Raw genomic sequence first — 25,587 nt, forward strand, 5'->3', positions numbered from 1 at the left:
ATACAAAATTTAAATTAATTTAAATTCAAATTTTGATTTTAAATATAAATTTGAATTTCATTGGTTATTATATATTCTTTATTTGATTCGCACAGTTGTTTCATTGAAAAGTACAAGGATTATAAAATAATTGTGTTTGGATTAACAGTATAACTCCAGTAAGCTAGTTACACTGTACTTAGAAACTTAAAATTTGAAACTTGTTTTGCACAATTACCCTATAATTAAAAACTTGTTTTACTTTATATATTACCATTTGGATTTAAAATTTGAATTTGAATTTGAAATTTTAAAATTTTAAAGTCAGAATATAAATCTAAATTTTTAATTTTAAAATTTAGATTGAATTTAAAATTCAAAATCCATATTTAAATTTAAATTTGAAATTAAAATTTAAATATAAATTTAAATTTATAATACAAATTATATCGAGGGCAATTTGAAAATTATAAAAAAAAAAGGGAAAACTTCAAAAACCCCCCCTGTGGTTTCGTGCATTCTCACTTTGCTACCTTGTGGCTTAAAACGTATCAATTTACCCCCCTGTGGTTTCATTTTTCTCTTTTCGGAAGCTTTTTCGTTAATATTTCGTTAAATTATATACAAAAAACTTCAGATAACCATCTATATTTATCGAATAGTCACTTTAATATCCTTTAATTTTAACTTTGTCACTGATTTTAAAAAATAATAATAATAAAATTGATAACAAAAAGATAAAAACGAAACCACAGGGGGGCAAATTGATACGTTTTAAACCACAGGATAGCAAAGTGAGAATGCACGAAACCATGGGGGGTTTTTGAAGTTTTCCCAAAAAAAAAAAAATTAGATTCCTCTCATTCTCTCATTCAGGGCTCAGGAGTAGAAAATACCGATCCGTCTGCACGGTAACACAGGATTCTCTCTTGTGGGGAGTTCTACACTTCTGCGGGATTGTTTGAAGGTCAACAGTCAACGAGGTCCCTCCCACAGCACTCACGGCCCATTTCACGCGGAATCAACGAACAAACAGGACCGCAATGTACATGTCAAGGCCATTTTTTTCATGTATCCTTTTATTATCGTTTCCTTCACAACGTAAACCCATATAGCAATATCATTCCTTCCTACTCGGGGGAAAAGTAGAAAACTATGGAGTCTCTCCCTCTTCTCTTCCTACTCTGCTCCCTCCTCCTCATCCTCCTCCACACCGCCACATCAAAATCCCAGCCCATCTCCATCAACTGCCTCGCCAACGCGAACGACACCGCAAACAGCACCTTCCATTTGAACCTCAACAACCTCCTGTCTTCCCTTCCCTCCGCCGCTGCTCCGTCCGGCTTCCACAACACGACGGTCAGTCGAAGCTGCGGTGACCAAGTCTACGGCCACGCTTTATGCCGCGGCGACGTCTCCTCTTCCGACTGCAACAACTGCTTGACTACCGCCGCGCAAGATGCCGTCGTAAAGTGCCCGCACGGCACGTCGAACACCATGTGGTACGACTACTGCATGCTGCGCTACTCCAACCAGAGCTTCTTCGGCGTTGCTGACAGCTCGTTCCGGATATACATGTGGAATGTGCAGAACGTCACGGACCCGCAGCTGTTCGATGACCAGCTCGGGCAGCTGATGAAGAGCTTGGCCATGAAAGCAGCCTACGGGTCGGGGCAGCCACAGTTATTCGCGGTGGGGGAGGTCAACTTTACGAGCTTTAATAACATATACGGGCTGGCGCAGTGCACGAGGGATCTGTCACCGGCCGACTGCTATGGGTGCTTGACGAGTTTCATCGGGAGCATCCCCCAGTGCTGCAGCACGAAGATTGGCGGGAGGATTTTCGGAGAGAATTGTATCGTCCGGTTTGAGTCTTATCAGTTTTATAATTTGTCGGCCATTGAGAACCAGACGGCACCGCCTCCTCCGCAATCGAATGGGACGCCAGCACCGCCGGCAGGGTCGGGTCAGAATACGGGTAGTGGCAGCAGTGGAACGGGCGGTAAGGGTAGCGGAGGTAAGTCAAAGTCTCTTTCCCTCCTTGACTCTCCCCACTGTAGGATTTGCTTTTGGGGGGTTCTAGGAAATTCCTGTTGTAGGGGCATGTGGGGGATCACATTAACTCGTGTGAGGTGGGTAGAATTGCAGGACATCGTTTGACCCCTTTGTTAATTACGTGCGAAAATCATCCACTAACGAAGGGATGTTGCTTTGACTGTAAACAATATGGTCGTCAATTTGGTATAGGAAAAAAAAAAAAAAAACCTTTTAAAAGACTTTCATTATTTTTTTCTAAGAACTCAATTAAAAACATAAAATAACTAACTTCAAACATAAAATCTCATGTACTATTTATTAAATTTTTAGCCAATTACATTAATACGATCAGTAACAAATATAAAAAAGTTGAAAGCCATAAGTGTACGTATATACATACGAATGGAAAGTTATGTCACTTAGGAGAACGAACTGACTCATTTTGCTTGATTCACATCCCTCTTTAACTTTTGAATATATAAACTCATGAAAATTAACTATTCCTTTAACTGCTTAGCCATTTAAACTTACAAAACCAATATTGTATCAGCTTTAAAAAAAATCAAAATAGTCTTTCCTTTTTTTAGAGAAAGATAATATACTATCTGTTTCATTCGTATAGAAAATAAATTTAGCAGACAATTCAATCTCGTAAAAGTTAAAGGTAGCTGCACAAAAAAAAAGTAAGAAAAATAAAAATAAAATAAAGAGTTCACTTAGAGCTGCAGAACTCAGCCCAGGCCACTTTTTTCCCAAGTCCCAAAATTGTTGAATAAAGATTAGGAGATTTGAAGATTGATTCCTAAAATTATGTTGTTCTTCCTGCCAAATCATCCACCAACAGAATGCGACCTTGGTCACATCTTTTGCTGATACCTTTTGGGAGCTATTCTCAGACAGAAACTATCAGACACCCCTGGCCTCCACCATGGATCCCGAAATGTGTCTACCTTCAATTATGTTGAACATCAGAAATCTGCTGAATATGCATCCCACGAGTAAATGATTCACAATCTCAGCTTAGCTACCACACAAAATGCACTTTTGATTCTAGGACCAGCCGATTTTAAGTAGATTATCAACCATGGGTAGTTGCTTCTTAAGGGCTAGCTAAATAAAAATTCTAACTTTATACGGTATTTTTAGATCCCCAAGTTTTAGAGGAAGAATATCTCGCATACCCCCCATCTCTGATCAACGGATACATCGACTTAACAGTAAAGCCCATTAACAGTAAAGCCCATCTACACATTCCATCTCAACCAGATTTCCTTCGGCCTATCTATCATGTGAAAAATAGAAAGGAGGTCCTTGAATTCTCTAATTCTGCAATCACCTCTCGACATCCCAACTCCAACCCCTCTAAGGATCTTTCTCTATCTCTAGCCTTGAGTGGAGAGACATTCCTTGACTAAAACTCCTTTTTTTGTTACACTTTTGTAAATACTAGGAAAGAGTATTTTCAGAGAAGTTTCTTCGCACCACCTAGCTATCAGACTATAAGTCAATATATTGTCCATCTTCAAGATCAAAGTAAGTGCTAAATTTAAAGATTTTCTTAGTGGAAAATACATTATTCCAATATTGTGAAAATGGTTTAAACGTTCTTCCTTAACTCAAAGGTTTTCTCCTTTTATAATATAATTTTCTAATAAGAGTGTTCCATTGTATCTCCTGATCTTTGAATAAATGCTGCTACCATTTCGAAAGTAGAATGTCGTTCATCAAGGCAAGATCCTTCACCCCAAGTCCTTTCTTATCCCTGTAAATATATTTTCATGCTATCATACGTGCACCTGCCTTGACACCCACTATCCCTTTCCAGAAGAAATCCCGCCTCAGTGTCTTAATTCTTTTAACGACCCATTTCGGAGCCTTGGAAATTGAGAAAAAATACAGTAGCAGGTTAATTAGTACTGAGTTCACCAGTGTACGTTTACCTCCTTTAGAAAGTAACTTAGTTTGTCAGCCATCAATCCTCCTTCCTTATCTATGATCACAACTGAGTCCTTTTCGAGGAGAGCTTTGTTAGATAATGGTAGCTCCAGATATTTAGTTGGTAACTTTCCCACTTTGCATCCCAAGTACATTGCAAGACAGGTATCTCTGGTCTGCCTCCCATATAAAATAATTTCGTTTTCTCTTTATTCATAATCTTCACAAATTTCTTCTTTGCCTCAAAAAATAGTGTCATCCGCGAATTGAGTGAGTGTCACCAAGCTATCCTTAAAGGGTCCAATACCTCTAAGTAGATCATGTGAGTTTGCCATCTCCGTCATCCAGGCTAGATACTCTGCCACCAAAAGGAAAAGATAGGACGAAAGGAGATCTCCCTGCCTTGCTCCTTTTTTATTTTGATCCAGTTAATGGTTGCGCTATTAATCATCACCCCCACCTTGGCGTTACAAAATTTGCTTCTTCATCCAACGACACCATTTGGCATTGAAGCCTAACATTCCATAATCTTAAAAAGAAAAATCCAACTAACCCTGTCGTAGGCCTTTTCAAAATTCACCTTTTTCGCTACTCACTCTGTATTTTCTTTACAACCCCACGTAACTAATTCACTAGCCGTGACGAAGGTGTCAAATAGCAACCTCCTTCTAATAAAAATAGATTGGGATGTGGAGATAAGGGCTGTCAATATGTCATTCAGTTTATTGGCGAGTACTTTAAAAATAATCTTCTGTATTTCTTTTAGCAGGCTGATAGATTGGAAGTCATTAGCTCGCACCGCACCTTTCTTTTTTCATGTCAGACAAATATAGAAGAAAATCAACAGGATATGTGGAGATTTGTCCTTCATACAGATAAATCAGAATAGAGTACCTTCAGAATAGCTTCAAATTTTCTAGAAATAACTTAAATTAAATGAATCAAAATTGAGTAGTACCTAAAAGAGACTATTTCAAAATGGCCTATAGTTGAGGGAGTCCCTGCACGTACATTTTTACCTTATAGTTGATTGCACCCATGCTTTTGTGGCTTTCCTAGATGTAGTCAATGGAGCCCGAGAAGTCGAAGCAGTAGAAGGGCCAAAAGTCTCATGCCTCTCATTTAAGTGTCCAAACTAGCCTACTATCATTTTAATGAGGGATACTAAAAGACAAGAAAGATAGCTAGAAAGGAACAGATCCTACCAAAAGAAGGAAATAATAATGATTATAAAGGAGCCTTTTGCACCATTATTAGCAAATGGATCAATCTCAGGCAGTATTCAAGGTAAAGTTTGAATATAAACATAAAGGATTTATCAACCAATATTTAACAGTACTATTACATCATCATGGCCAGTAATAATCAATGCAATGAAAAAGGAGTTAAAATATAATTAAAGCAACACTCAGGGAACAAAAATTTAATACAGAGATTGTAAAGTTGCCGAAAAAATACTCTTGCTCCCGACGCCGGCCAAGGCGGCGGAGGAGGAGGACGGCGACGACGAGAGCAGCGGTGGAAGAGGACGACGAGAGCGACGAGAGGGGTGGTGTTGGAGGTGGAGGTGTGGGAGGTGGTGGTGGTCTGGGAGGAGATGAGGCGAGGTGGAGGCGGAGGAGCCGGCCGGTGGTGGCGACCAAGTTGGGGAAGAAAGAGAGGATAATCTTAGGGATTAGTATAATAAGGTAGGGGCAAAATAGGTATTTTGTTTAGATTTTAACTCTAGTATAGATTTAACCCATGTTTAACCTGAGTTAAGCTAACAGGGGATAACTGCGGGGATATTTTGGAATAACGGTGGAACATATGAGGGGCATTTTAAAAAGAAAAAAAAAGTAGGGATAGATCGGATATTTCCAAACGCATGAAGGGTATATAGGCAATTATTCCTAAAATATAATTAAAGCAACACTCAGGGAATAAAAATTTAATACAGAGATTGTAAAGTTGCCGAAAAAATATTCTTGTTTCAATGAACAAATATTATATTTTGTTCTGTTTTCTCTGTTGGTTTGTCGCACTCAGATGAATTATAAGTTGACAATTGACAACGGCTACTTGTGTATGCAGGAAAGAAGAAGAATGTAACCAGCACAGTTCTAGCAATAGCCATACCTTTAGTGACTGCATTTGTTACAATTTCCACTATTTGCATTTTCTTTTGGAGGAGGAGGTGGAGGAGATCTGCCCCAAAAGGACCACTATACTGTAAGTTAAAAAGGACCACTATAATGTAAGTAAGATGCACTGAAATTACCATTCAAAATACCCAGCTGAAAGAAGCGACTCTCTCTCTCTCTCTCTCTCTCTCTCTTTAATAGACTTTCTATTTTTAATTTTCTACTTGTTAATGGAGCACTTTAGAAAACTCTAGAAACAAGTGCTCTCTATTTGCTAATAGAGCAATTTAGAGAGCTCTAGAAATAAGTGCTCCGGAGAATTCTAAAGTACTCAAATTGGTAGATTAGAACCTATAAATAGGTGTGAGGCTCCCACACCAAGGGTGAGTGAGTGAAATGTGTGTGTGATGAAGTGTGTGAGGAAGTGTAGTGCGGTGTGGTGAGATATAGTGTAGAGAGTGAGGGTGTATAAGAGGTTTAGTGTGTGAATCTTTTAGTCTTTTGGGTGTATGTGATAAAATTATATGTGAGAGTTATTTTGTGTAAAAGAGAGAGTTTTTATTATTAGTTTGGTACGTCAGTATTCTACACCAGGTCAGTTATTTAATGCATAATGATAATGACAGGGATCTCTCTGTCTTTTCAAAGAAAAAATGGCAATAATACAAATAGAAGAAAAAATGGCAATAATACAAATAGAAATAGTCACTACAATATATGGACATCGATATCATAACCATTGAGAAAACTATTTCTGAAATTAGAGAGCAGCAGAAACTTACACTATGAAAAAAAAAAGGCAAACAATATATCACAGATCTGATGTAATTTATTACATATTCTCCAGCTTACATAGATCAAACAATGTTGAATTCTATTTATTCTTTGAATAGACGAAACCGATGCAGAGGAGATCAAAAGTGCTGAGTCACTGTTTATTGATTTATCAACATTAAGAGCTGCAACAGCTAACTTTGCTGAGGAGAATAAGCTTGGAGAAGGTGGCTTTGGTGCCGTTTATAAGGTATCATAATATTCACTATAACTTGCCATTTAGTGAGAATTACATGTGGCGATAGTCTGAATCCATATCAAAATTCTTGTATAAAAGAAGATCATCGCTATTCTTGGGCTCAAACTAGTTTGATATCTATCTCTACAATTTGCTTGTTGATCTAGCTTATGAAACTACTTCTTTACTCTAAAAACCTGAAGCTTTTTATGGGCCAAAAAGTTTAGTGTTTTGCTATGCAGGAAGCTATAATGAGCTTATGTGACCCAAGAACAACATCCACCTTGAAGATTCTATTTCTGCTGCATTGAGAATGTGTTGGTGTCTTTTCTTATTTTTATTTTTTTTTAGTAGACTCTATTTAAATAACACTTTGGTAGAAGCTCAACAGGCCAAGGAGGCTCTCTATTGTCACGGTTTAATCTTGTGCACTATAATCTTATATACTCGAGCAGGGACTCTTACCTAATGGAAGAGAAATAGCAGTGAAGCGACTATCAAAAGATTCAGGACAAGGACTAGGAGAGCTTAAAAATGAGTTATTATTGGTCGCAAAGCTCCAGCACAAGAACCTTGTGAGGCTTTTAGGTGTCTGCTTGGAAGAACAGGAGAAGCTGCTTGTCTACGAATATTTGCCTAATAGAAGTCTAGACACTATCCTTTTTGGTACAACTTTCATTACATACAACTTCTGCAAAAGAACTTATCTCATTTTACTTGCTGTAACATAATAATAAGCTTAGTTTTTATGTTTTTGTTTTTACATTTTTTTTTTCCCTTTTTCAAAATTGATATTCCCAATTTATTTGTTGTATTCAAATGATACAGATTCTGAGAAACGAGGATGGCTAGATTGGGGAAAAAGGTACAAGATTATTAGTGGAATTGCTCGAGGCCTACTATACCTACATGAAGAGTCTCAGCTAAAAGTTGTACACCGAGATCTAAAGGCGAGCAACATTCTATTAGATGCCGAGATGAACCCGAAGATTTCAGACTTCGGCTTGGCAAGGCTTTTCGGAGGGGACCACTCTCAGGAAATTACAAGACGAGTCGTCGGAACATTGTAAGAATCAATTGTAACTCTGCCCATATTATTCACAACCATAAAAATACTGCAGGAAATTGAATATATATTAATACTTGCTCATGTTATTGCAGTGGATATATGGCGCCAGAGTACGCCATGCATGGGTACTTCTCAAACAAGTCAGATGTATTCAGTTTTGGTGTTATGGTTTTGGAGATTGTAGCCGGGAGGAAAAACGCTGGTTCCTTCAATTCTGAGCAGTCTGAAGATCTAATAAACTATGTAAGTTCAACACGGCAGTAGTTCTTGAAACTAATTAGTAGACATAAACATAGTTTCTGTCAAACAATTCCTCTTTTGATATAATTAAATCTATATACTATGCAAAATCATCAACATAGGTATTCACAAACAACCTTCAAAACTTAATTTCTTACATATATATATATACCCGTGTCTTACAAAACTGCCCCTGTTTATGCAAAACCATCTTCCCTCTTGGAATTAGATGACTCCCCTAATTGACATACAGTTTTTTCTGTCAGAAGTTAAACTATACAGGGGCTTTTACAGAAGTCCTGATTTTTCAGGAGTATAAATGAATACAGATGCTTTTACAGGAATGCAAATGTACAGATAGGCCTTTCTTGACGAACTGAACAAAATCTTATGCAGACATGGGAGAATTGGACCAAGGGGACAATAACAGAGGTAGTGGACTCATCCTTAGGCAACCACTATCCAAGAAGCGAGGTGCTGAGATGCATCCATATTGGGTTACTCTGTGTTCAAGAAAACCCGGCAGATCGGCCCAACATGTCGAGGGTCGTCGTGATGCTGAGCAGTAGAACTGTGACCCTCGAAACTCCTTCAAAACCGGCATTTTGCTTTGGAATGAGTAGCATGCAATTCAACATGTACTCGAATGCATCAAAGTATCATGGACTAGTAGCTGAACAATCCTCGAGCAAGTCGATTCCACCTTCGCCAAATGAGGTGTCGATCACGGAACTTGAGCCTAGGTAGTTGGAGAAAAAGAGAGGATTCTGAAAGACTTAAAAAGTCTCAGAGACTTAATGTTGGTGGATTTATCACTTCTAGTGCTTGAATTATCCTATGAAGTATTGTAACTGTATTTGTATCTTTTTGTATGTATTTTAATGTCCTTCACAGCAATGAATTTCCAAATTTTACTCAAATTTGAAGAAATGTTATAGATGGTTGGTATTTACTAGGATGAAAAATGGTTACCTTGTTATAATTTTATGTACTATGCATAGAAAATTGCAAAAACCAAAGGAACCAAATGCTATTGGGGGTGCGTTCATAATGCATAAAGATGCGTAATTCTACAAGTAAAAACAGAAAATAAGAGAGCCACTCGGAATTGTATTTACAGTTATAAAAGGCTGAAGTATTTTTATTTAATTTCCTTGTATCGAGAGATTACATGAGTATATACTGGGACAAATGGATGCCTTATAAAGCATCAGTAAGTAACTTATTTTTTAATTAAAAAAGATAGCAAGCGATCTGCTTCACTCATTAAGAGAACTACAACTACAATTTATCGACACACTATTTAAAGGCGATGAACTAGATTTTCTCTTGCTCTCAATGGAGCACTCTCTCTGATGCGGATCACTCTCAACATCTCTGGGTGCCACATAAATCTCAGTACTTGTGCTACCTTGAACGAAAAAGGCGGGATATGAAAGGTTTTGATAGATTGACACTGTTACTATTAAGCATGAGTACAACAGAGGCCATTGTTGGTCTCATTCTTGGGTCATCTTGAGCACAAAGAAGGCCAATTTTATAAAAATAAATTTTAGATAAAATTAGATATATTTCATACATTAGAATTATATAAAAATAAGTTTGCAGATAAAGTGAGTTATAGATACTATTCTTAGATGAGAAATTAATACACGCAACTAGTGCACCACGCTTGATATGTGCTAAACCCTCCACAACAGCATCAAAATTAAACTATAATTTTTTACGTGTAATTCATAACATTAAAAAGATTTACGTATATCAAAAAGACATAAATGTAAGATATTTATTTTTATGAAAATGCTACCTAGTACGTATGTATAAGTGTGCAATCGTACATCTTTGACATTTAGTTTAAAAAGGGAAAAAAATAAAGTGATAAAAATAGTGGGAGATTAGGGGCCTTTGGATAGTTGGGTATAAATGTTATGCCTGTCCTATTAATGTACATGTAGTATTGCTCTCAGTATTCTGTTCTTTTGACAATTAGACCCGAAAGTTGAATAAACACCATTAATACATGTAGTATTAGTGGGACTTCCTGTTTTTGTTTTCTTCTCTCTTTGATTTTTTGCTCTTGCTCCTTTAATCTCCCCTTCATTGCTTTCCTTTTTCTCGGAGGCCCCAGCTGCCTTCATCCTGCACGTCTAGTTCATTTTCCTTAATGAATAAAGCAGATATATAGTTTGCTACATTTTTCTAAAAAAAAAACAATTAGACCCTAAAGTTCAATAAACACCATTTCTTTAATAGAAGTTTCTAATTATACTGTTATTTTGATAGTATATCATGTATATAATCTTATAAAGTTTCAGAATAAAATTTTTTTTTATTTTTTTGTTTAATATATATACAAAAAAGCAACAAAAATCAAAGGTGATTCATTATATTCTTCTATTCTTATCCTTAATTATCAAAATTAGAAGAGAAAAAAAGAGATTTTGTTCTAGCATTTAAAGTCTTACAAAATTACGTTTATGACAACCAAAGCAAAATGACCATAAAATAAATAATTTTTAATTAAGGAGGCAACACCATTAAACTATTTGATAAAATCTTAAAAAGACTAATCGTTAAAATTGAAAGTCCACTGACAGCAAAAGTTGTTGCATAGAAATTAAAGCCTGTACTTTTTGGTCAAAGACATCAATTGTATTATTATACTTTACCAATTTTTACACTGTATTTTAGATTTATTTTTATTTTTTTATTTTGTACTATTTTTTTCTGATAAATATTACTACACTATTTTCTTCGCCGGTATTTACATTACTATGAAGAAATTTATTATTTAAAAAAAAATCTAACAATTTTATTAAAAAACACCGGTTAAATAATAATAATAAAATATAAAATAAATCTCCAGAATAATCTCATCGAAACCTTCTATCAAATTGTTTTCGCTATTTTTATATATTTTATTATTTATTATATTAAAATGAGCCGGACGTATATATATGTCACTTTTAACTAGTATTTTTCAACAGATTTTATTAAAAATATAAGTGTATTACGTATAGTACGGTAGGGAGTGTAAAAAAAATTAGTTAATCTGTGCCTTTGAAAAAGATAATAGTATAATTGAGTTTACATTTAAAATTTAAATTTAAAGATTCAAATTATGTCAGGGGCAATTTGAAAATTATAAAAATATTTTTAATTAGATTTCCCGGATTCGGGAGTACTAGAAGGTAGCCACCCTTTCCTCGGTAATAGTATTGTCTCTCTATTCCCATGCCAGTCTATGGGATTGTTCGAAGGTGAATAGTCGACGAGGTCCCACCCACCGCACTCATGGCCCATGTCACACGCAATTAACAAACGAACAAGACCGGACGTACATGTCAACGCCATTATTTTCAAATATTCATTTATTATTGTTTCCTTCACAGTATAATCCCGTATTAATTCCAATATATCATTCCTTCCCATTTGTGAGAAAAGTAGAAAACTATATGGAGCCTCCCCCTCTCCTCTTCCTCCTCTGCTCCCTCCTCCTCCTCATTCTTCTCCGCACCCCCACTTCCAAATCCCAGCCCATCTCCGTCAACTGCACCAGCGACGCGAACTACACGGCGAACAGCGCCTTCGAGTCGAACCTCAACCTCCTCCTGTCTTCCCTCCCCTCCGCCGCCGCCCCGTCCGGCTTCTACAACACCACGGTCGGTCGGAGCGGCGCCGACCAAGTCTACGGCCTCGCATTATGCCGCGGCGACATCTCCGCTGCCGACTGCAACAACTGCTTGACTACCGCCACGCAAGACGCCGTCGCCAACTGCCCGCACAGCACGTCGAACACCATGTGGTACGACACCTGCATGCTGCGCTACTCTGACCAGAGCTTCTTCTCCGTCGCTGACAGCTCGTTCCACATAAACATGTGGAATGTGCAGAGCGTCACGAATCCGCGGCTGTTCGTTGACCAGCTTGGGCAGCTGCTGACTAGCTTGGCCATGAAAGCGACCGATGGGTCGGGGCGGCCACCGTTATTCGCGGTGGGGCAGGTCAACTTCACGAACTTTCAGAAGATAGGAAACTTTCACAGCATATACGGGCTGGTGCAGTGCACGAGGGATCTGTCGCTGACCGGTTGCTATGGGTGCTTGATGGGTTGCATCGGGCACATACCCAAGTGCTGCAACACGACGATCGGCGCAATAATTTTCGGAGGGAACTGTGTCATCCAGTTTCGGCCGGCTCCGTTTTATAATTTGTCGGCCATCCAGAACGAGACGGCACCGCCTCCTCCGCAATCCAATGGGACGCTATCGCCGCGGGCAGGGTCGGGTCAGAATACTGGTAATGGCAGCAGTCAAACGGGGGGTAAGGGTAGCGGAGGTAAGTCAAAGCCTCGTTCCCTCGTTGACTCCGCACTGTGGGATTTGCTATTGTGGGGTTTGTAGGAAATTTCTATTGATTGGCATGTGGGGGATCACATTTAACTCGTGTGAGGTAGGTAGAATTGCAGGACATCTTTTGCCCCCCTTTGTTTGTTTTTTTTTTTTTTTTTTGAGAGATAGATAGCACGCTACCCGCTTCGTTTATTTTATTTAGAAATAAACTTAGCTAGAAATGTGAAGCAACTAGGATTCGAACTTAGATCTTGGATACCAACCATCAAGCCTTTTGCCACTTGCTCTAGGAACAGTCGATCTTTTGCCCCCTTTGTTAATTACTTGCGAGAATCATCCACCGTTGCTTTGAATGTAAACAATATGGTTTTCAACGTGGTATTTCAAAAGAAAAAAAAAAAAAAATCTTTTGAAAGACTTTGTTTACCGTGAACTCAGCTTGAAATATAAGAAAACTGACTTCAAACTTTGAAATTTTATATACCAATCATCAAAGTTCTTAACTAACTGAACAGATACGGTGGGTAACAACTGTGAAAACATTGAAAGTTATAAGCGTATATATACAAGTGAAAGTTTTGTTAGTTACCGGAATGAACCGACTCTTTTTGCTTGATTTGATTTAAAATAATTTGACTCTTTTTTTCTAAAAACAACTAATAATTCGACTTGCTTTGATCGATATTACATGTTAAAGGAAAAGAAAACACATTATATGAATGAATTGAATCTAAAATTTCCTTCTGTTTGATTTCGAGAACTAAGTAGGATCACTTACTTTTTGTGCAGGAATTAATGGAACTACAAAGACAATTATTATTGTCGTCAGTTCTTTGGTTGCTGCTGCATTGTTGCTTCTCTCTGCTATCTCTCTCTGCCTGAGAATAAGAAAGAAACAAAGAAAACCAGTTGGAAATGCTCCGATCAGTAAGTTCCGCACATAATTATATATAATTCAACACACGCAGTGAAACATAAAAATTCATTTATGTACTAAGATCCTGGTCTTCATGAAGCAAATGGAGGAGATGAGCAGGAAATTAGAAGCGCGGAATGTCTATTGTTCGATTTGGCCACAATACGAGCTGCCACAAGCAACTTCTCAGAGGCAAATAATTTAGGAGAAGGTGGATTTGGACCAGTGTATAAGGTGAATTCTCTACTCTTTAAGTGCTCCAATTAAATTACATAATCTGCAAAAGACAATACATTTAGCTTTTGCATTCTGAATGTTAAGAAGTACTACTAGGCTCTAAATGTTTTTTTTTTTTGAGATAAAGGTAGCATGCTACCGCTTCATTCATAGGGAAGGTGAATTTAGCATCGAAGGGAAGCGACTGGGCTTCAAATTAAAAAAAAAAAAACCCTAATTAGCTAAACGCAATAAGAGTCCCACATGTTGTACATAGCTCGTAGGTCTACCATCACCTGTCTCGTGGTGCGCTTTTGGTTCTCGAAAATTCGCCTATGTCGTTCTAGCCAAATAGGCCACCAAGTAGCAAGTAAAATTGCTGATTCCTTCCTTCCTAGAACTCCTTGTTTACTGCTGCATTTCTTCCACAGGTCACCCATTGACCTATAAGTCCCTAGACCCCGTTTGTTTGGCATAAGCAGCATAGAATCGCACGTGAAACCTCGCAGTTTAAGAAAAGATGGTCAATACTCTCTGGGTCAATCAAGCAGAGGGCACACGTGTCCGCGCCCGACCATCCCCTTTTCATAAGATTGTCAATCGTGAGAACCTTCCACCTCACCATAAGCCAACCAAAAATTTTAACTTTTAAGGTATCTTGGTTGTCCAAATCAGCTCCCAGTACGTCTCTGTTACCCCGCTCTCCTGTAAGAAGTTATACAATGATTTAACCGTGAAAACTTGTGAATGATTCCATCTCCATCTTACTTCGTCTCCGTTATTTGTTAGTGTAACAGTGCTTAGCAACTCCTTCAACTCCACGATTGCATCGTCATCTGCAATGGAACTTGGTGTAAACCTGAGCAAAATCCTGCGCCACCTCCACCCGTTGGTACCTGAACAGTCTTGCACAAGGTGATTCTTCCTAACAACAGCGTTGAAAATACGGGAGAACTTCGACTGCAGTGAAAGTTGAGCACACCATCGGTCCTTCCAAAGGTTCACGGTGCTCCCATCCCCAATCGTAAAAGAACCCCGCACCGAAAGATGTCCCTAGTTGACAAGACGCTTAGCCACAATTGAGAGTACGGTCTAAACGTGGCCGCTTCCCAAAAAGGTTTTCTCCTTTTATAGTAAGCCGCGCGTAAGAACGATCTCCATAAAGTTGTCTTGTCCGAATAGAACCTCCACCACCACTTTGCAAGTAACGCCACATTCATGGTTTCTAGGTCCTTCACCCCTAGCCTCCCATCTCTTTTGCTCCTACAGACCATTTTCCATCTGACCAAACATTGACCCCCTGTTACCATGCTCCTTCCTTTCCAAAAGAACGCCCGCCGCAAACCTTCGATTCTCTTAATTACCCACTTAGGTGCTCTAAAGATAGAGAAGAAGTAGAGTGGTAGGTTGGAGAGTACTGACTTAACCAAGACGAGCCTGCCGCCAATGGAAAGGAGTTTAGCTTGCCATCCTTCTACCCGTTGCTGAACTCTATCGATGATTGGTCACCAGTCCAATCTGTTTAGCGGTCTGTTTGTTAGCGGCAGCCCGAGATATCTCATCGGGAATGACCCCATTTACATCTTAAAATTTTCGCTAGCCTTTCTCCCTACTGTATATTTCTCCCTAGATAGAAAAGTTCAGACTTGCTCCTGTTGATTTTTAGTCCCGAGGCCCATTCGAAGATATGCCATACAAAATGTAGATTCCTCACTTGTCTGTTCCTAGCCTCACAGAAGAAGATGGTATCATCAGCATACTGAATAAATGCTACCTTACTCTAATCGTTAGGTCCAACTCCTCTCATCAATCCGTTACATACTGCTTTATTCATGACCCTTGCAAGGCCTTCCGCAACTAAGAGAAAAAGGTAGGGGGATAATGGATTCCCTTGCCAGAGTCCTCTTCTAGTTTTAATCCATTTAGTCGGGACGCCGTTAATAAGTATAGCAATTTTAGCATTAGCTATACATTGATCAATCCAACTGATCCAAAGCTGTGAGGCTCCAAGCCAGGACAAGATTTTTCGAAGAAAGGCCCAGCTCACCCTGTCATATGCTTTCTCAAAATCGGCTTTTACACCAATACTCTTGGTCCCTGTTTTAGAACACCAATTTACTACCTCACTAGCAGTGGCGAAGGAGTCTAAGATCGACCTTCCCTTGAGAAAGGCCGATTGCGAAGGGGAAATCACATTGTGTAGGACACCCTCAAGTCTATTTGCAAGCACTTTTGAGATAATTTTTTGAGCACTGTGATCAGACTGATTGGCCGAAAATCATTGGCAGTCTTTGCTCCTTCTTTCTTCGGGATCAGGCAGATGTACGAATAGTCTAGAGGGGATGAGTTTAGCACCCCGTCTGCCAGGTCCCGAAAGATGTTGAAAAGATCATTCTTAATAGTGTCCCAGAAAACCTGAAAAAATCGAAGGTTGAAGCCGTCCGGCCCGGGCGCTTTATTCTCCGCAAGTTGGAAAGTTGCCTTTTTTATCTCTTCGAGGGAGAATGGTGAGGTGAGATGGTTAAGCCTAAGCAGGGGTCTCTCCGAGAATAGCTCACTCCAGTCGCCACACGAGAGTCTATCAGTCTGTGCCGGTGCGAACTCCCCTTTAAAATCCAAAAAAATACTCCCGAATATCCTCCTCCCTTTGGAGTGTCTTGCCGTCCTCTTCGACAAAGCCAATTGTATTCTCGTGTCTTCTACCATTTGCCGTAGCATGGAAGAACTTCGTGTTACCATCTCCCTCCTTTAACCAGTGCTGTTTGGCTCGCGTCTTCTACAATATTTTCTCATCTAATATCACTTTTGACAAGCGCGCCTTGATCTGTTTCCTTCTCTCAATTTGTTGTTCCGTAAGAATTTGTTGCTCCTCTAGAATATCAAGCTTCTGGATTTCTTCAACCAGTTCTTTCTTCACCCTCAAAATGCCGTAGAAATGCGCCGCTCTCCACTCCTTCATTCTTTTGCGGCAATGCCTGAGCTTGGCGACAAAGGTGGTAGCACTATTGTCTGTACGAGATATCTCCTCCCACCATACCGGCACAAGCGTACAGAAATCTTCTCGTGTTAACCAAATTTCCTCGAATCTAAACGAACACTGGGGTCTCTTATCCGAAGACGACAACAAGATAGGCGCGTGATCCGAGGTGATCCTCGGCAGCGCGATCGCTTTTGATAGCGGAAAAGAGTGATCCCATTCGGTTGAGACAAGAAATCGATCCAACTTAGCCAAGGTAGGGCACTGCTGCATGTTAGACCACGTGAAGCTTTGGTTCCCTAACAGAATGTCGATTAGCTCCAACGTATTTAAGAGGTCAGTAAACATTGTCATAAGTCTTCTACTCCAGCTTCTTCCCCTTCTCTTGTTCTGGTTCTTGGTAAGGTTGAAATCACTGCACATAATCCACCTTCCTTTGCAAATACTCTTGAGATCAGACAATTCCTTACAAAAATCCACCTTTCCTTCCCACGAGGGGGGGCCATATACATTAGTTAAGAAGAAAAAGCAATTGCTGGCAACATGTGAGAGTCGAACGGATAGCGAGAAATTTCGCACTACAACCTCCATACACACGGAATCATGTGAGTTCCAACAGGTAACAATTCCGCCCGAAGCTCCATCAGACTTAATAAACTGACATCTATCAAAATACGCCCCCGCAAAAGACCGCAGAAACGAACGGGAAATAACATCTACTTTGGTTTCCTGGAGACAAATCACAGACTTCTTGACATTCAAACAGACAGACTTCACGACTCCCCGTTTACCCGAATCATTAAGACCCCTAACATTCCAACTTAAAACTTGAAACATGGAAACAGAAAAAACACCACAAAAGCTCGTAAGAACTGTCTGGACTCTAGACCGAAGCTCTAATAAAATCAAAGAGGTTGCGCGTATCATCGCTGCTCAGAGAAATCTCACATAGCGCACTTTTCTCTTTGATTTTATGAAGACGACTGTTGGCCGCCATCTTTTGACAACTAGAAAACGGTATTTTTAATATTTTGTATCCATCATTTTCTTTCATATCTTGTGTCATGACTTCTTTATTAACTCAGAACCTCTTACTCTAATTATATATATTAGTAATCATTTGTTTCTTAAAACTTATATTACTATAAAATAAATTTTTTAACATTTGTATATGACACTAAAAACAGGGGATGCTACAAGATGGGCAGGAAATAGCAGTGAAGAGGCTCTCAGTGAGCTCGGTACAGGGGCTTGTTGAGCTGAAAAATGAGGTGGTGCTTGTAGCAAAGCTTCAGCATAGAAATCTGGTGAGGCTACTTGGTTGCTGCTTAGAAGAGCAAGAAAAACTTCTTGTCTATGAATACCTGCTCAACAAAAGCCTTGATAAGTTTCTCTTTGGTATGGCTCATCTCAACATAATTGTTTATTAATATTGCTATTTCAGTTGCAGTAGCCTCCATTCAATAGAAGTACTCTTTTTTAACTTGTTTTAGTCACTTGGATACATTTTCTGCAAGTCATTTTGGCTTCTAAAACAGGTTTCCTTATTTTTAGGGCTGTGAAATTATCTGTATGAATGAAAATGTTATGATTAATTGTAGTGATTAATTAAGAAATACCATATATGTAACACTATTTTACTCAAACAAAGCAGATCCTGTGAGGCGTGAACAATTAGATTGGGTCATACGGTTCAAAATCATCGAAGGGATCAGTCGAGGACTACTCTATCTCCACGAAGATTCGAGGCTAAAGATAGTTCACCGCGACCTGAAAGCGAGTAACATCTTGTTAGATGCCTTTATGACCCCTAAAATCTCCGACTTTGGTCTCGCAAAGCTCTTCGACGCCGATGCGAGCGAAGGAAATACGACTCGAATTGCCGGAACATAGTAAGCACATCCTACACCCAAAACTCAATACAAAAAAAAAAGATTCACTAGATTTTCTCTACCAAAGAGAAACTCATAAAATATTAAAACTTGATTTTCTATTGCAGCGGATATATGGCACCAGAGTATGTAATGTACGGACACTTCTCAACGAAGTTAGATGTTTTTAGTTATGGTGTGTTGGTTTTGGAGATTGTGACTGGACAAAGGAATGCTCGACCTCGAGGAGCTATTCATTCAGAAGGCGTTCTATCTTACGTAAGCATATCTATACCTTAATAGGTGGATAAGATATTCATTTGCAATTTACGATCTTGGATTCATATCAGAGATGGCGACAAAAATAAAAAATTTATTAGAGTTTCATGTAAAATCTAAAAAGAGTATTCAATCTTTGAAAAATTTTATTTTGCCGCCTTACTTTTTTTGAAGGCACCTGGTGAAAACTTCGACGGCTTTGACGCTCCTAGTCACGATGAATTTTTCTTAATAAATCGAGGTAATTTCTGCTGCTAAGTGTAGCTCTTTCTTTTAAATAGGTGTGGAAGCACTGGTGTGAAGGGACTGCACACGAGGTGCTCGACCCGAGCCTCGCGGGGCGGTGCCGGTCGCAAGACGTGCTGAGATGCATCCACATTGGGCTGCTGTGCGTCCAGGAGAACCCGTCTAAGCGGCCGAGCATGGCGTCCGTCGTGCTCATGCTCAGCAGCCTCTCCTTCACCCTCCCCGCCCCCTCGGCCCCTCCTTTCGTCATCCAGAACGGCTCAACTGCAGACTACGCGAACGAGATCGAGACCGATGCATCCGGCAGGCAGCAGCGGAGGACGACGATGGCAGCATCAGCAAACGATGTCTCCGTTTCAGAACTCGAGCCACGGTAGCGTCTCGATCGGAGCTGGGAAATACTAAACAGAAATACACTGAATTCGAGTGGCAAAAAAGTGTGATTTTCTTCGTTGCCGCGCGAATAAACGGCAGAGCCGTTGTGAATCTAGCTAGATTTACGTAAGCTTGATCATTTTTGTGACTTGCCTTCTTTGGAATGCTATGGCAAGAAGATTTTTTTTTTACTCAGTATCTCTCTTTTAACTGTGCAAAAATGTAATACAATAAATTATAAAATGCCTCTTCGTATTTTAGTCTCTCTTTCAAACACACTTTATATTAAAAATTGTGTTAATTTTTATCTGACAATTTATTATTATTTTAAAAGATCTAAAGCTATATAATAATGGTTAAATTTAATTGTAAAATTTTATAAAAATAAATTTATGGATAAAATTAGATATATTTAATACATTAGAATTAATATAAAAATAAGTTGGCAAGGCGATTTCAAATAAGGACTTCGACAAGGCCCCAAAAGTCTAGTATAGACGACCTTTGAAATTCAAATTTCAAACGGAAAATGCCGACAAATAGCGCGTTGATTATAACTACGCCATATTTGAACCAAGGGGATATAAAAAAAGGAGGAACCAACACAAGAGAGGAGATACCAAAGGCATCAAATCGTACAAGCCTTTATCTTTAATCGATCCCTAGAAGTAACCTAAAAATAGCTGTAATGTACAGATCTCTTGCCTGCAAAAGATTGTCATCCGACCATCATCGGACCGTCCCCGCTCCTCATCGGACCGATCACCGTTCGTTCTCCGATCTGCGCATGAAATAAAGTCAGCTCAGTACAAAAAAATTAATATCTAAGGACGTTCTTTTTATATATTTAATTCTGCTTAAAAGCATTTCAAAATAATCTATCCTCGTATTTGAAAACGTCGGCTAAATGTCGGCAAATGAAGAGCAACTACATATACACTAACGCTTACGTACTCAAGCATCGGTAAAATATATTCCGACGTTTTAAAGAGTCATAATTTTTCAAAATCCTCATAATTTAAAATATTGAAAAATTTAAAATAATAATAAAACTTACTATTTAATAAATTATTTTGATAGAATAGATGGTTTCGACGGTGCTTTTTAAACCGTCGATATTTGATATATTGTATGAATGCTTAGGGACGCTTCGTTCAAACGTAATAGAAAAAGTATCCTTATATTAAGATTTTCTTGTAGTGAATTCAACTTTCGATCAGAGAGAGTTGGCAGACCAACTAAAGCGCATCACGCTTCGGTTGGCAGGCCAACTTCAGATCAGAGAGAGTTGGCATATTTGCTATATTTCTTAATTCTCCCAAAAGAATAGTTGCATATTAGATCTTAAGCTTAAGTATAACATATTTTTATACTCCGTCAATCTTCTCGATAATTTGTATGATATGGAACAACAACTGTTTTTACTTTATTTTTTTTTATATAAAATTGGAAAAAGAATGGTCGTTTTGGAATTGGATGGTGACGGGAGAGACTATGCATTCTGACAGATTTGATCGAGAAAATTGTAATTAGAAAACCGCGTCAGACAGAACTAATGCTGGACTTTCGAACGACTGCGCACACGCGGTGACAAAACGAACCTCTTTTTCTAATAAAAGTTTTGTAGACGTAGAAAAAAGTGCGGCACAAGCCACGTCGTCGATTCAGCAGTCAACGGTCACTAGTCAATGGTCCAACATCCAAATGTCTATTAATTATTATTGTGTCCTTCGCAATATAATCCCATGTTGCAATGTCATTCCTTCCTACTTGTGAGAAAAATAGAAAACTATGGAGCCTCTCCCTCTCCCCTTCCTCCTGTGCTCCCTCCTCCTCCTCATTCTCCTCCACACCCCCACATCAAAATCCCAGCCCATCTCTGTCGACTGCCCCACCAACGCGAACTACACGGCGAACAGCACCTACCAGTCCAACCTCAACCTCCTCCTGTCTTCCCTTCCCTCCGCCGCCGCCCCGTCCGGCTTCTACAACACCACGGTCGGTCCAAGCGGCGGTGACCAAGTCTACGGCCTCGCGTTATGCCGCGGCGACGTCTCCTCTGCCGACTGCAACACCTGCTTGACTACCGCCGCGCAAGATGCCGTCGTAAAGTGCCCGCACGGCAGGTCGAACACCATGTGGTACGACGGCTGCATGCTGCGCTACTCCAACCAGAGCTTCTTCGGAGTTGCTGACAGCGCGTTCCGGATATACATAATCGAGATGCAGAACGTCACGGAGCCGCAGCTGTTCGATGACCAGCTCGGGAAGCTGATGAATAACTTGGCCACGAAAGCGGTCAATGGGGCGGGGCGGCCACCGTTATTCGCGGTGGGGGAGGTCAACTTTACGAGCTTTAATAACATATACGGGCTGGCGCAGTGCACGAGGGATCTGTCGCCGGCCGACTGCTATGGGTGCTTGACGAGTTACATCGGGAGCATCCCCCAGTGCTGCGCAACCAAGATCGGCGCGAGGATTTTCGGAGAGAACTGTGTCGTCCATTTTGAGCCGACGCTGTTTTATAATTTGTCGGCCATCGAGAACGAGACGGCACCACCTCCTCCGCAATCCAATGGGACGCCATCGCCGCCGGCAGGGTCGGGTCAGAATACGGGCAATGGCAGCAGTCGAACGGGCGGTAAGGGTAGCGGAGGTAAGTCAAAGTCTCTTTCCCTCCTTGACTCTCTCCACTGTGGGATTTGCTTTTGGGGGGTTGTAGGAAATTCCTACTGTAGGGGCATGTGGGGGTCACATTAACTCACGTGAGGTAGGTAGAATTGCAGGACATTTTTTGCCCCCTTTGTTTTGTTAATTACGTGCGAGAGTCATCCACCGTTGCTTTGAATGTAAACAATATGGTCTTCAACGTGGTACTTAAAACATAAAAATCTTTTGAAAGACTTTGTTTACAATGAACTCGGCTTGAAATGTAAGGCAATTGACTTCAAATTTAAAATTTTAGATACCAATCATCAAAGTTCTTAACCAACTGAATAGATATAGTGGTTAACAACTGTAAAAACATTAGAAGTTATAAGCGTATATATGCAGATGGAAGTTTTGTTAGTTACCGGAATGAACTGACTCATTTTGCTTGATTTGATTTAAAATAATTCGACTCTTTTTTTTCTAAAAAGACTAAGAACTCGACTTGCTTTGATATTACAGGTTAAAGGAAAAGAAAACACATTATATGAATGAATTGAATCTAAAATTACCTTCTGTTGGATTTCGAGAACTAAGTAGGATCACTTACTCTTGGTGCAGGAATTAATGGAACTACAAAGACAATTATTATTGTCGCCAGTTCTGTCGTTGCTACTGCATTGTTGCTCCTCTCCGCTATCTCTCTTTTCGTGAAAAGAAGAAAGAAACAAAGAAAATCAGTTAGAAATGCTCTGATCAGTAAGTTCCACACGTAACTATATTTAATTCAACACACACAGTGAACATAAAAATTCACTTTTGTACTAAGATCCTGCTCTTCATGAAGCAAATGGAGGAGATGAGCAGGAAATTAGAAGCGCGGAATCTCTATTGTTCGATTTGGCAACAATACGAGCTGCCACAAGCAACTTCTCAGAGGCAAATAAGTTAGGAGAAGGTGGATTTGGACCAGTGTATAAGGTGAATTCTCCACTCCTAATTAAGTGCTCCAAGTTAACATTTTCAACCTAATCTGCAAAAGGAAATATATTTAGCTTATTTATCAGTTTCCTTTTCTGTCCTCAATGTTCTAAATGTTAAGAACTACTAGCCTCTACAAAGTTTTAGCAGTTAGGAAACAGTATTTTAATATTTTGTATCCAACATTCTCTTTCATATATGAGCTTGAGCTTTTTTAATTGACTGAGTACCTCTTGCTCTGGTAATACATATTAATAATAATTTTTTTTCAAAAACTTATAATACTATAAAATAAAATTTTTAAAATTTGTAAATGACACTGAAAACAGGGGATGCTACAAGATGGGCAGGAAATAGCAGTGAAGAGGCTCTCAATTAGCTCGGTACAGGGGCTCGTTGAGCTGAAAAATGAGGTGGTGCTTGTGGCAAAGCTTCAGCATAGGAATCTGGTAAGGCTATTTGGTTGTTGCTTAGAAGAGCAAGAAAAGCTTCTTGTCTATGAGTACCTCCCCAACACTAGCCTGGACAAGTTTCTCTTTGGTATGGCTCATCACAACATAATTGTTTTTTAATATCGCATATATTTCACATGCAGAAGCCTTCATTCAATACAAGTACTCTTTTTTACTTGTTTTACTCACTTGGTTACACTTTTTACAAGTCATTAATTATCTTGCTTCTAAAATAAGTTTCCTTCTTTTTTAGGGCTGTGAAATTATCTGTATGATTAAAAATGTCCTTATTAACTGTAGCGGTTAATTGAGAAATGCCATATATGTAACACTATTTTTCTCAAATGAAGCAAATCCTGTGAGGCGTGAACAATTAGACTGGGTTATACGATACAAGATCATCGAAGGGATCAGCCGAGGACTTCTCTATCTCCATGAAGATTCGAGGCTAAAGATAGTTCACCGCGATCTGAAAGCGAGTAACATCTTGTTGGATGCTTTTATGACCCCTAAAATCTCCGACTTTGGTCTCGCAAAGCTCTTCGACGTCGACGTGAGCGAAGGAAACACGAGTCGGATTGCGGGAACATAGTAAGCACATCCTACACCCGAAACTCAACAAAGAAAAAAAGATTTACCAGAGTTTCTCTCCCAACGAGATTCTCATATAATGTTAATGCTTAAAACTTGGTTGTTAATTGCAGCGGATATATGGCACCGGAGTATATAACTCACGGGCATTTCTCAACAAAATCAGATGTTTTTAGTTATGGTGTGTTGGTTTTGGAGATTGTGACTGGACGAAGAAATGCTCGCCCTCAAGAAAGTGTTCATTCAGAAGACGTTCTATCCTATGTAAGCATTCTCTATACCTTGATAAGTTGATAAGGTATTCATTTTTAACTTACGGTCCCAGTTCAGATAGGAGATGGTGACAATAATATAGTCAAGTTTTAAAAACCAAAAATTTACTAGAGTTCTTCATAACATTTATAAATGAGTATTCAATTTTGAAAATTTTAATTTTACCGCCCTATTATTTTGAAGGCACCTGGTGAAAACTTTGACGGCTTAGACACTCCCTGTCACGATGATTTTTTCTTAATAAATCGAGGTGATTTTCTTCTGCTAACTACAGCTCTCTCTTAAATAGGTGTGGAGGCACTGGAGCCAAGGGACTGCACACCAGGTGCTCGACCCGAGCATTTCGGGGCGGTGCCGGTTGCAGGACGTGCTGAGATGCATCCACATTGGGCTGCTGTGCGTCCAGGCGGACCCGTCGGACCGGCCGAGCATGGCATCCGTTGTGCTCATGCTCAGCAGCCTCTCCTTCACCCTCCCCGCCCCCTCGGCCCCTGCTTTCGTCATTCTGCATGACTCAACTGCAGGCGACACTGACGAGATCGAGAACAATGCGCCCGGCGGGCTGCAGTCGACAAACGACGTCTCCATTTCAGAACTCGGGCCACGGTAGCGCCTTGGAGCTGGGGAATATTGAATAGAAACAAACGAAACGGATGGCATGCCACCTTCCTCTCAATTATGTCAATTTTTATCATGCACTTTATCACTATTTTAAATAAATCTAAAATTATAGAATAATTATTAAATTCAGCTGTAAAAATAAGTTTACAGTTGTAGTGAGTTGCAAGTACAATTCTTAGAGGAGGAAGGGTGAAAATATATCACCCATTCTTTTGATGTAGAAACAGTATTGCTCTCATTTTTCTATTTTTAACAATTCAACCGACTAACCGATTTAGTAGGCTGCTGATGGATTATTTGAAAGATCAGAAATAATACGATCTTTAAGAGAATCTGACCGAACCTTAGGCTAGCCATACACAATCTTAAGCAGTTAGTGAAGGAGTGATCATT

General features: G+C 39.4%; 3 protein-coding genes across 3 annotated transcripts; all 3 read left to right on the forward strand.

The window, feature by feature from the left end:
* On the forward strand, positions 1,111-9,620 carry LOC109712977 (cysteine-rich receptor-like protein kinase 10). Its single transcript, XM_020236867.1, has 7 exons — positions 1,111-1,996; positions 6,025-6,162; positions 6,968-7,098; positions 7,542-7,752; positions 7,915-8,152; positions 8,248-8,398; positions 8,792-9,620. The coding sequence occupies exons 1-7, from the start codon at positions 1,135-1,137 to the stop codon at positions 9,140-9,142; spliced, it is 2,082 nt and encodes a 693-aa protein (XP_020092456.1). The 5' UTR covers positions 1,111-1,134; the 3' UTR covers positions 9,143-9,620.
* LOC109713293 (cysteine-rich receptor-like protein kinase 10) lies at positions 11,851-19,718 on the forward strand. Its single transcript, XM_020237296.1, has 7 exons — positions 11,851-12,790; positions 13,537-13,674; positions 13,764-13,897; positions 18,044-18,254; positions 18,511-18,748; positions 18,856-19,006; positions 19,288-19,718. The coding sequence occupies exons 1-7, from the start codon at positions 11,851-11,853 to the stop codon at positions 19,627-19,629; spliced, it is 2,154 nt and encodes a 717-aa protein (XP_020092885.1). The 3' UTR covers positions 19,630-19,718.
* On the forward strand, positions 21,404-25,311 carry LOC109713032 (putative receptor-like protein kinase At4g00960). Its single transcript, XM_020236949.1, has 7 exons — positions 21,404-22,283; positions 22,898-23,035; positions 23,124-23,257; positions 23,587-23,797; positions 24,060-24,300; positions 24,414-24,564; positions 24,863-25,311. Exons 1-7 carry the CDS (start codon positions 21,419-21,421, stop codon positions 25,181-25,183), a joined length of 2,061 nt encoding a protein of 686 aa, XP_020092538.1. The 5' UTR covers positions 21,404-21,418; the 3' UTR covers positions 25,184-25,311.

The sequence above is a fragment of the Ananas comosus genome, linkage group 7 (genome assembly GCF_001540865.1).
Source record: "Ananas comosus cultivar F153 linkage group 7, ASM154086v1, whole genome shotgun sequence".
Lineage (NCBI taxonomy): Eukaryota > Viridiplantae > Streptophyta > Magnoliopsida > Poales > Bromeliaceae > Ananas > Ananas comosus.